At 34.4% G+C, this 12,704-nt stretch overlaps 1 protein-coding gene across 1 annotated transcript in view; it reads right to left on the minus strand.

The window, feature by feature from the left end:
- The window catches only part of LOC145283900 (pyridine nucleotide-disulfide oxidoreductase domain-containing protein 2-like), a 94,714-nt gene that overhangs the window by 20,249 nt on the left and 61,761 nt on the right, over nt 1-12,704 (minus strand). Inside the window, exon 12 of the mRNA XM_080133002.1 lies at nt 4,980-5,136. Within this exon, the coding sequence (XP_079989128.1) occupies nt 4,980-5,136 (157 nt within the window). The remainder of the gene's footprint in view (nt 1-4,979; nt 5,137-12,704) is intronic.

Consider the following 12,704-nt stretch of genomic DNA (forward strand, 5'->3'; position numbering starts at 1 on the left):
TAATACATTTAATACCAATTAATACATTTAATACCAATTGATACATTTAATACTAATTAATACATTTAATACTAATTAATACATTTAATACCAATTAATACATTTAATACTAATTAATACATTTAATACTAATTAATACATTTAATACTAATTAATACATTTAATACCAATTAATACATTTAATACCAATTAATACATTTAATACTAATTAATACATTTAATACTAATTAATACATTTAATACTAATTAATACATTTAATACTAATTAATACATTTAATACCAATTAATACATTTAATACCAATTAATACATTTAATACTAATTAATACATTTAATACTAATTAATACATTTAATACTAATTAATACATTTAATACTAGGAAACGTCGGGTACATCTTCTTGTAAAGAGATAAGATTCAAAATTAGTCTTTTTGCTATATCGTCCTCTTTTTACTCATATTTTGTCATTATTTTGTCTTTTCTCCAGCTATGTGTTCAATAGTATTAATACTTGTGATGATATTCTCTTTTGTTTATAATGGATTATTCTAATAGAAATATTTTATGCTTAGTTTTATTACATTTGACTATTAATAAACAAAGAGAGAGTGACGGAAGCGAGAATGATAAACACTGTATAAAATACGAGTTGGAGGTTCTCAGGCAACATACAGTGAGAGAGAGTGAGAGCAATAGACAGGAACTAAGTAGATATATCTATTAAAAAAATCTTTTTTGTATAACTAAAAATATCTTTTTATTTTTTATATCATGAATAACTAGCGAAGATACCTGTGCCTCATGCAGGACTTTGCTGTACGCTCTGGTACCCACTTCGCAGGCACATTTGCAGTAAGTGGATGCTGTCAGAGCAACTACTGCTTAAGGTGTTTAAAAAAAAAAAATTAACTTCCTCCTGAAGTGACTGAAATCCAACTATGAACTTTAAAGCAAATAAATTATATCAAATTCGACACTGATATTGTTACACATGAAAATAGAAATAATTACAAAGAATCACAATGGTTAATATTTGTTTAATTGGTTAAGGGGATGGGGGTGAAGAAGGGTGACCTGATTCAAATTCACAAAGAAGTTGGCCAGCGCCATGGTGGCAGCTCTCGGAATGGTGACGAGCCCCAACTTCGTGTGGACCATCCCTAGGTGGAGGAGTTTATGAAGAGCTGCACTAAATATGACTTTATTCTTTGACCTTGACCTTGAAAATGGTGTGCACCATCCGTGGGGGAGGGGGTGTCATCATGTCAGGTTTGGTCATGATCGGCCCAGTGGGAAAATATATATACATAGGCTATGACCTTGACTTTTGACCTTAACCTTGAGAAATTGTGTGTACCATCCCTAAGTGGGGGACCATCATCATCCCAGGTTTGGCCATGATCGGTTCACTGCTGTGGGCTGTAGGAGAGTTCTATAAACACACACACACACACAAACACACAAACGCTACTACTTTATATATATATATATATATATATATATATATATATATATATATATATATATATATATATATATATAAGAATCCTATTTTTTCTATCTAATTTACATAAGTGTCCATATAACATACTATATAAATTAGCTGAAAAGAGAGAATCGCTTTAAAATTCTCACTCATTAAAAACTATGAAAGAGTGAATTTTTTAGATGGGGATCGATAATTAGTATTATTTGGACTATGCGGACTATTGTTCTCATCTTGAGTGTTATTTTCAGGTGTGTTTTGTCAAACTCAGGAATCTTTCTGTTGAACTCAAGAATCTACACAGAATTTCAAACGGAACCCTTTATTTTAATCTACAGCGTAGTCTGCTTTCATTCCATTAGTTATGACCGGCTAGAAGTATTAAGTAATTCACAATTGTATTTTCAGTATAATCCGCATTAAAGATTGAACATTCAACCTCCAGAAAAGGATTGCTTACAACTGAACTAAAATATATAGGAAAAAAAACCTTAGGGAAACAAACGTTGATTAGTCCAGCTGTAAATATTAGTTTATACTCATTACTTGAGCGGTTTTCATATAATACTGTTAGGACGATACAAAAGTACAATGCAAGGGGAGTAATTCCTTACTTCTTTGGGCAAAGTTGCCTGCCCTTGTCCGTAGCCCTAAAATTTAAATTCGTGCAACTTCAACGACCGGAAGTACAGAGTGGCGGGAAAACAGAGTAACTTTCAAAATGGAGAAATGACATCATTCCTGTTCGTTCCTGTTATCATACTTGGACCTCTAGCCTTTCATGTATTATGTTTGAATTGTTGTTATGTTTGTGTGTATCCATAATAAACGTATATCGTTATGTAATAGCGAGTGATTTTCTTATTTGTTCATAATTGTTCCATTCTTTCGTCATGTGCTGCAAACATACCCACGTGAAGGGTGGGCAGCATGCGGTAAGATATTTTATGTTATATTGATCCTAACACATTCCACTATATAACAATTTCCATCTTTAACTAATTTCTATTGCTTTAAGACTAACGCAAAGAAAAATATTTGTGAAATTTGGAGGAAAAAAAATGCTACTTAATATTTGCATGAGAGAGTAAGTAACTACAATGAATACATTCACATATTGTTTTTATCAATTATGTTTTTGGGCAAAAATAATTAGCTTTAAACGAATGAGGAATACTCTTTATACCAGGGGTGGGCAAACTTTTCAGTGCAAGGGCTGCGTATATTTTCCAATATAATTGATATCTAAATTAGACAAACCACAAGGATTTCAAAGAAAAAAATGCAATTAATTCATTTCAAATTACTGAATATAAAATCCTTTTGGGCATTCAATTTTCAGTACTTGGAGGCCTGCATGAATTCCTTTGGCAGGCCGCATGCGGCCTGCGGGCCATAGTTTGCCCACCCTCTTTATACCTACTTTTGAATATGATCAGGAAAAGGTCACTTTATTGTGGGATTGGGTATCGGTGTTAACACCGCAAAAAAAAATTTAAAAATGAGTTGAACAACCAAAACAAAGCTGATCAAGGCGGAGAATAAATTTTATATAAAATTTATTTCCTCAAAATTGAAAATAAATGGAAAAAGTTTCCCCTTAATTGAGAGTCTCTTCCTGCGACCGAGGTAATAAATGTTCTTTAGGAAATGAAGTAGGAAAAGTTAAAATCCTAGGTAGGATAAACTAGTTTTTTTCCGAGATAATTAATAATTAATAATTAAAAACATAAAATTTAACAAGAAAGTCATCCTGACTGGTTAAGTAATGTTAAAAACATCAGATAAGGATAAAATCCATTTCCACGTGGAGAATTAAATGACAGGTGCGCGCGAGATTAACGTCACAAGGACAGAGTCCATGTTGTCGGTTTACAGCATGCTGGGCTGGCCTTGACTGCCTATTTTTGGCACGTGGTGAGTTTATAAGGGCTTCGACTGGCTCGTGGAGACAGAAAATTATTTACAAAAATGCGTTTTTTTCTGAGCACCGATTGGACGAAAAGTCAACACCTCTGTCACGTAGGGTGCTTTCGACATCATCCACAACAATTACCAAGTTTTGCTATTTATGGTGGAATATTTGCATAGGTGTAGAAAGGCAAATGTGCATGCAACCAAAATTCTCTTTATACAGCCGTGCACGCAACTGGGTTCTACGCATTTCGTCCAGAGGAGTCACGGCATCGACAATCAGTTGGCGAGCAGACATGCATTGCGCATAGTTTTAGTTAAGTCGCCCTCGCCGTTGTTTGCTAGGGTGACAGCGAGGCTATGATAACTTAGTTTTTAAAAAAATATTCATGCAAAGTTTTTTTTTTATTTTATTATGTTATACTAATTTTTTTAAGTTATAGAAGAAAGAAAATTTTGTTTTAAAGTTAAAAATAAATCCTTGAGACTTACATGAGATTCGAGCTCGGGTATTGATATTACAAAAAATACTGCCTTCGGCAATAGGTTGGTATGTAAATAGAAGCATATGATTGGTTAACAAAAAAAAAGAAATAAGCAGAGTACATAAACACAAACTCCAAAAACATAATATTTGAATAATACGAGATGCCATCAAAAAGTATTCATAATTTTTTTTCTTACGTGCACTTTTATTGATAGTAAACACATGAAACTCTAGTCCCCTTCGAAGTAATCTCCTCCGGCTGCAATGCACTTGTTGTACCGTTCCAACAACTTCTGGAAGTCCTCTTGTGTCAGCGTGTCAATGAACCTCATCACACTCTCTTTCATCTCATCAATTGCCTCATAACGACAGCTTTTAAGTTTTCTTGAGCTTAAGGAATAACCAAAAGTCACAGGGACCAAGGTATGGACTATACGGAGGATGAGGAACTGTCTTGATACCCATCTTGGTCTGTAATAAGGATGGAGTTGTGGACTGGTGCATTCTTGCAAATCTTCCGCATCTTCAATTCCTTGCAAATAATTGTGCGTACAGTTCCCATACTGACATTAAATTGTGCACTTAATCTATCTATAGACACACGATGGTCCTCATCCATGAAATTCTTTATTTGGCCAATCATCTCTGGTGTTCTGACTTCCTTACTTCTCCCACACCTCTCATTATCTCTCACAGACTCCCTGACTGTCTTGAATCTTTTATTCCACTCAAAAACTGATGCTCGATTCATGCAAGATAGTCCAAAAACAGTCTGAAGCATTCCATACGTTTCTGTGGCATTTTTTTCACGTTTAAAACAGAATTTTATTGCACATCGTTCTTCTAAAGTGTCATCGCATTCAGATTGCATTTTTGAAATTCATCAGCTGTGGCAATCAGACTTTAGTAGGGTGTATTCCAATTCCTGCTGTAGCTGTTTATTTGATCATAAAAATTGGTCAGTCATCTCATAAGATGTATAGCAATAACATACTGAATTTTCAAGAGTCTACGACAATTTTAAATGCCTATACAAAAAAGTCTGGAAACTTATTGAAGGGACCTCGTATACAGATGGATCGATGTACTTACCTGCTTGAAGGTCTTCCTTGTTGAGCATCTAAAAATGCTTCATGAATACTTTGTGTCTTTTCGCAGTTCAGGTGAATTGTGCATCGATGGTGTGGCATCGGCACGTTCGGATGATTATTTGGATCGGCACTGAAGTTGGGCAATTCTTTCACCGCAACTAAAATATAAAGCATTTTTTTTAAGGACATTGTATACGTTTGGCACTCCATTTATCCTGACAGTTTCAAAAAACAGTTTTAACTAGGAATGAGAAATGAAAGTGAAAATTATTTGTTTTCCAATCAAAACATGGATGCAACAAGATTGAACAAAAAAAAAATCAAAAAATCTCAGAATAATTCGGTTTTAATAAAATGAATGCTGATATAAATTATTTTAATGTTAATATAAATTATTCTAATGTTAATATAAATTATTTTAATGTTAATATAAATTATTTTAATGTTAATATAAATTATTTTATCTAAAAAAAATATGTACATTTTTTCGATCACTTAAATGATTTTACTGTTCTCTCATTCAAAGGAGGAAATATGAAATATTGATCCACAGACAAAACTTATTGATCATTTCTACAAAAAGAAAATATTCTTGTCAATGAAAAATCATTTTTTACAAAAAGATAATATTCTTGTCAATGAAAACAGATACATTTTTAAAACACTTTGTATTTAAAGATTTCAAAAAATGTAACTTTATTTTATATATATTTTTACATTTTCGATTTTTTAATATCATTTTCACCAAGAACTGCTTGCAGCAGACGAAATTGCAAAGGTGCACAAACAGAAACAAATTCTTGCAGCTCGAGATTTTGAGTACGCTTCCTTCCAGGTTTCTTCAATCAGAAGCCATCTATTAGTCACGTGACCGAGTTTGTGGAATGCTGTTGCCACATCTGGGCAGGAGCTGCTAGAAAGGATTTGTCCTGCCTTGATAGAGTTCAAAATAGACTTTGTAGCCTCGTAGGAGATGTCCTTTTCTCTTCCCTGCAACCTCTATCTCACAGAAGAGATGTTACGAGTTTGTCTGCTGTATCATTATTTTCATGGAAAGTGTTCGACTGAACTTCAATCTATGGTCCCCCCTCGCCAAACTTTTACAAAAAACACTCGTCTAGCTGAAAACACTATCAATAATTTCCCCCCACTCTTTATCTGTGCCTAAACCTAAATGTAGATTCCATGAACAATGCTTCTTTCTTAGAACTGCACGCCTGTGGAATTGTCCCGTTTTACTGCTTTCCAGCTGACTACAATATGATTGTCTTCAAGTTCTTGATGAGCCGTTCCACTTGTTAACAAATTTACCGAATTTCCATTACTAACGATTACTATATTGTCCAATTGACTACTGTACACTCTTTAATTCTTATCCTCGAGTGGCCTCTTGGCCTTGATAAGTGATGATGCCTATGTAAAAAAAAAAAAAAAAAAAATTCTCTCTTTCTCTCTAGATCTTGGACTGACATCAACTCCACATAGAACGGACCTGTCCCCACCCCTCAACTTATCTCTTGGGACTCAACAGAACTCAACCGGCCTTCGGGTTCAGGGTTCGACTAAGACATGAATAAAAACAAACTAACATGGTTATCTCCACATACTAACTTCAATGCGGTACACACACAAACTCTCTTTCTCATCCTACAGTACTGTCTCTAATTTTTCGTGATGCACACCTCTACTACTATTTTCAAGTAGACAAATAATACAGCTTGGCTATGAACCATAACTTCAACACACACACACACACACACACATGAACCTTTCTCGTTTAATAGGCAATCTGCAAAAATTAAATTTTATGATTTTCTCAATGCGAGAGAAACCAATCGCTATATTTGATTGAATTCAAAATTTATCATTAGTTATCTCCCTCTAACAACCTCTCCAGAATCAAATGCGCATTAATCCTTGCTAAAAACACTTAATCGCTAAAAATCGTAAAATTTGGTTTTCTTTAAAAAAATTAAAAAATTTAAAAATATATAACATCTTCATTATTGAAACCTACAAAAAAAATCATGATAAATCGGCTTTCAAAACTATGTCCCCCCCCCCGCATCTTTATTCCACCATTTTTGCGCATACCTAATGTACATACACGTCACGGAACGAAGGTGGCATATTCCAAAATTCACATAATTTCATCAAGTAGGTTGTAGCAGACGAAATTGCAACAAACATAAGCACGAGTTTATAAAAGGTTAAACCGGCAATACACACACACACTCTCTCTCTCTCTCTCTCTCTCTCTCTCTCTCTCTCTCTCTCTCTCTCTCTCTCTCCCCTCTCTTTCTTCTTAAATCTGAACCGACAACAACTCGATGCTGAACAAACCTGTCTACCCCCAACTTCTCTCTTGGGACTAATCTTTCATGACACACGCTTCCACTACTAACTTTAAGGAGACAAATAATCCATCATGGCTACGAACCATAACTTCAACACACACACACATGAACCCTGTCTCTTTAAACAGGCCTTTCTAATCTTTAATCACAAACTCACACCCGGCCTTTGGGCTTGAGGTTCTCCTAAGCCGTGAATACAAACAAAACAACATGACTATCTCCACATACTAACTTCAATGCACGACTGTCTCTAATCATTCGCGACGCATGTTTCCACTACTGCTTTAGCCATAAACATACAGGACATTCCATGTCAAATCATCCAGGCCACTTCACCACCCACCTCAGAATTTTTTAATCCTTTTGACCCCTGTCAGATATACATAAGTTAGGATAAACCGCTAAATTTCAGATCCGGCAATCAATGGGAACCCTGTTTTTGAGCCCAGCCAAAATAAGGTCAAGAGACCGAAAAAGGACTGTCACATGGTTACAAAATTATAAACTTTTTGAAAAGTATTTAGTTTCTGGCCTAGAAAATTGCACCTAGTATGGTTTTTTTTAGGTGAAATTTCGATCTTTTACTGCATGATTTAGCGTGGAATATCTCATACATGAACTCTGTCTTTTTCAACAAGCCTGTATAATCTTTAACCTACATTTCCACACAGGAACTCTTTCCACAACTAACTCGTTTCCTTATTCTTACTAACGAAGATAACAAATAAAGCTGTTTATTAAATGTTAGAATGAGATTCCTTGTCTTCCATTTCTACAAGGTAAATTAGCATACAGTTGTAGTTGATAGATAAATCTATTTTATTATTGTGAAACTAGAAAAACACCCGTCCCAAGGTGGGCATAAACAATATATATAGAATTAGTTTTTAATTTTAATTTTCTTTTTTGGTGAGGTAAGGGGAACACGCCCTAAATAGTAAAGTTTATAAAAACACTAGCAGGCCGCCCGACGTTGCCCGGTCATAAAATATGCATATTATATTTTAATTCATACAGAAACTGAGACATGTGCATGTGAGTATTATGTTTTTTTCTTAACAGTCCACTTTTTATATAGCATTTTAATTGGAATTCATTATTGAGTTGAGTTTTATTTATTAATTTATTTATTGCAGACTGTTATCCTCATCTTTATTATTTGTTGTTTCACAACGTTTCGGCCAACTATTTGTCAGGTGGTAACCGCGATGGGATAGGAACTCCGAATCTCCTAACTGCATTCTCAGCAATTACTGCCATCCATAGTTGTTGTCATCTCAACAACTATGGATGGCATCATTTTTTTTTTTTTTTTACAAAGGCATCACCACTTATCAAGGTCAAGAGGCCACTCGAGGATAAGAGTTAAAGAGTGTACAGTAGACAATTGGACAATAAAATAATCGTTAGTAATGGAAATTCGGTAAATTTGTTAATTTATATCGAACGGCTCACCAAAAACTTGTTTACGTTAGGAACTCCGAATCTCCTAACCGCATTCAGGTGGGCATAAACAATATATATAGAATTAGTTTTTAATTTTCTTTTATGGTGAGGTAGATGGAACACGCCTTAAGTAGTAAAGTTTATAAAAACACTAGCAGGCCGCCCGACGTTGCCCGGTCGGAAAATACGCATAAATATTATATTTTAATTCATAGAGAAACTGAGACATGCGCATGTGTTTATAAAAACAGTTGCAGACCGACTAACAAACACAATCAATAAAGCTGTTTTTAAATGTTAGAAAGAGACTTCTTTTCCTCCATTTCTACATGCTTTTAAACGTTTTTTTTTTTCAATTTACATCTTGAAGGTGTTATATTTATTTTATTTTTATTTATTATTTTTTATTTATTTATTTTATTTTTTTAAAGTCACTAAATTTCGACTAAGGGTACAATAAGATGGATTTTGTACTTAACATGAATCTGACAATATAACATGAATGGGACGGTGTTAAAGAAATATAAGTGGACTAAAAAATCTAAGTTGCTCCACCGGATATCGACTGATATCTATTTGCTTCCCCACGTCAAACAAAATGTGACACAAGGTCGATTTTGAATATAGGAGAAATGTTGAGTGCAGCATTTGAGCAGGCACCAGTATAAGAGTATAACCAAATATCGACTGGGTATTTGTTTCCCCACGGAACAAAATGTGACACAAGGTCGTTTTTAATGTGGGAAAAAACCAGCTCCCCAAAAAGGGGGCACTCTGGCAGTTTGCAAAAATAAAATTGCCTTAGTATAGAAGGTTTCCCCCTCCATTGACTAAGGACAATTAATTTGAGTGCAGCATCTGTGCAGACACCACACTTCAGTACAAGTACCGGATATCAACTGACGCATTATGGCTTAGTTTCCGGTATTTATTCAGATTGGAATAGTCTATTAGTAGGTAACATAGGTTAGTTCTCCCACAGCAGTATAATACGATAATATTTTGTACATAAAATGAATCAGTTACCAAATAACAATTGCCTTAACACTTATTTTTAAAATAACCTTTAAAGATAAAGAACAACGAAACAAAATCAAAATATTGAGACCCAAGTAGTTGGGGACAGGTCCGTGCCACACGGAGATGTCTTCAGTCCAAGGTCTGGGAAGAGTGTGTTGCTGTGGTTTTACCTTTATGCATTTCGTCATGTGTTTGATTTGCTTGAGAGATGGTGTCTGATTGGACAAGCCAGAAAGGAAGTTCATTGCTACAACCAATCAGCAATGCTTTTGTATAGTAAACATATTTAAATTCTTAAGCCACCAGCATACGCTGCTGCTGCTGCTGCTGCTGCTGCTACAAAACCCTTTCTTTCAGCTTAACTGATTGATAAGATTAAAAAATATTCCCAACAGGAGCTACTTTATCGTCTATAATGAAGTTAAATCCCCCAATCTTATTTATGGAGAATGAAAAACATTGTATTATATTTTTACCCACCAGCATATCCAATTCAATTTTCTCATGCTCTTTATCTTTATCTCATTATAAATTTTCCTACTGTGTCTGTCTGTGTGTGACGCAATTTATCTCAGCCTACAGGCGACCCACCCAAGCAAGCTAGGTGCCGAAATGAAGCTTATGACCCAGTGGATGTTTTAGTGATATTCATATCCATGTTTGATGCATGGAAATGCAAAGAAAATGCAAAAAATGCAAAAAAAAAAAATAACGATTTACTAAACAACTTTTTATTTACTGGATATTTTTCCGGTATTCACCGGAAGTTATTATCTCCCTTAGTAAGTTTGATTTACTGTCTGTTTGTCTGTGTGTGTGTGTGTGTGTGTGTGTGTGTGTGTGTGTGTGTGTGTGTGTGTGTGTGTGTGTGTGGGTGTGTGGGTGTGTGTGTCGCGGTTTTTCTCAGCCTACAGGCAACCTACCCAGGCAAGTAAGGTACTGAAATGAAGCTTATAACCCAGCAGATGTTTTAGTGATATTTATACACATGTTTGGTGTATGGAAATGCAAAAAAAAATACGATTTACTAAACTTTTATGTACTGGATATTTTTCCGGTACAAGGACCCAAGTTTGTCCAGCTGGGCAAACTTGGATTCTTGTTTAAATAAAATGAATCATCAACCAAACTTACACTTTGAGATTTTAATTTATTGCTTACTCTATTGTATATTTTATAGTTTATACTCATATTTTCATCTATTATATAAATCTCACCTGTTTGTTTAAATGTATGTATGTATGCATATTAGTTTGTTTGTTTGTCTGCCTAAAATTTTCGACAGAGGCGACGGATTTTCACAAGATCAGTATCATTTTGAAGCTCGACAAATATCGAAAAATTGGCCAAAAACATTAATTCCTTCACCCTCAACTGAGCACTTTTCTACAGGGAGGGGTTGTTTTTTTCGCCAATATTTTCGAAAGTCATCCTCTCTTTTCGATTGACTAACCTCAATTTAAACCTTTGCCACTTCCGATTTGGCGATGGACGCAACGGCAAAGACATCGCGTTTTTCTTTTCACGTTCTTTTCCTCCTTTGCGGTACGGGTTCGAGCCTGCCTGTCTGCCTGCCTGCCTACTACCACTTTTCTTCTTTTTTTTTTTTTTTGCTCAACACACACCTCCAAACACCCGTGCAACGCTAGGCACCAGGGCTAATCTATCAATAAAGGAACAAAAGCAAGTCTATCTTCAAAATTTGATTTCTGTGGGCATTTATTTAAAACTTTTGTTTTGTTGTCCTATAGAAGTGTGTATTTCTTGTTCTCATGAGTACAATTCATCATCATTATTACATAAGTCTTGAGCAGCTCCTTTTGTAATAAAACATCTCTGACTACCAGAATCTATAAAACATTTCATTTTCCTTTGTCTTTTACTATTTTCTCATTCCAAAATCATTGCTGATAGCAAATTACATTTGTCTGCATTCCTTAAAGCATAATATAAGTCGGTTTGAAAATTACCTGATTTTGAACCATTATTTTTTTTCAAACAAAAAGGAGTTATATGCCCTTGTTTTGAGCCAAGAGACAGGGAAATTTTAACTTACCTTTTTCCAACAATTGTGACTTGACTCAGCACATCTGATACATGAGGATAGTAAAAAAAAAAAATTATCTAATTTTGCAGCATAATTAGGATAGTTTCTTATGGTGTGTCCTTTTGAAGCACATAGCTTACATAGTATTTTCGTACACTAACTGACGGCTCACACTTCAAAATTTTGTACCGTGCTTTTGTACCTGCTTTTATTTCAAATCTATGATTATTAAAGTTACTTATCCTTTATTACAATAGAAAAATGCGAGCATGAAAAGTAATATGGTTAAACTTAAACATGGAAAAGTAAAGGATTAGTTGTTAAAACTTGGAAAGAAAAGGACAAGATATCCTAGTAAAAAAAATATAATCAATTTATAATATTGCAGCATTAAGAATTGATTATATAATGTTATAAATTGAATTTTTTAAAAATTCTTAATGCTGCAATATTTTAAGGCATAAATTTATTATATTTTAAGTAATATGTAACTCTTTCATTGATAGAAAAATGAATTCCAAAATTTTCTGGCATAACTCGCTAATGTACAGACTATGCAAGATGAATTTTCCTGAGGAATGTCATCGTTAGTAAACATACAGTCCTAGATTATTTCATGTCACTGTACACGGTGAAACAATAAAAATGTTGCCCTAGAAAAGACGACATGACTCCATTTCCGTTTGATGAAAACTGGTTTTCTTTTTTCTTTTATTTTTTGCAGACTATCTACTAGTTGGTCAGTTGTGTACAAATCCCAAGAGCGATAGGAGTCTTCTATCATGCCTGAAAGTGACACAAGCGATATTGGAGATGCACCGCGGTACAACTCATGCTCTCTACCAATCCAAGTTAT

This window comes from Euprymna scolopes, chromosome 8 (assembly GCF_053919585.1).
Source record: "Euprymna scolopes isolate OS-2025 chromosome 8, ASM5391958v1, whole genome shotgun sequence".
NCBI lineage: Eukaryota > Metazoa > Mollusca > Cephalopoda > Sepiida > Sepiolidae > Euprymna > Euprymna scolopes.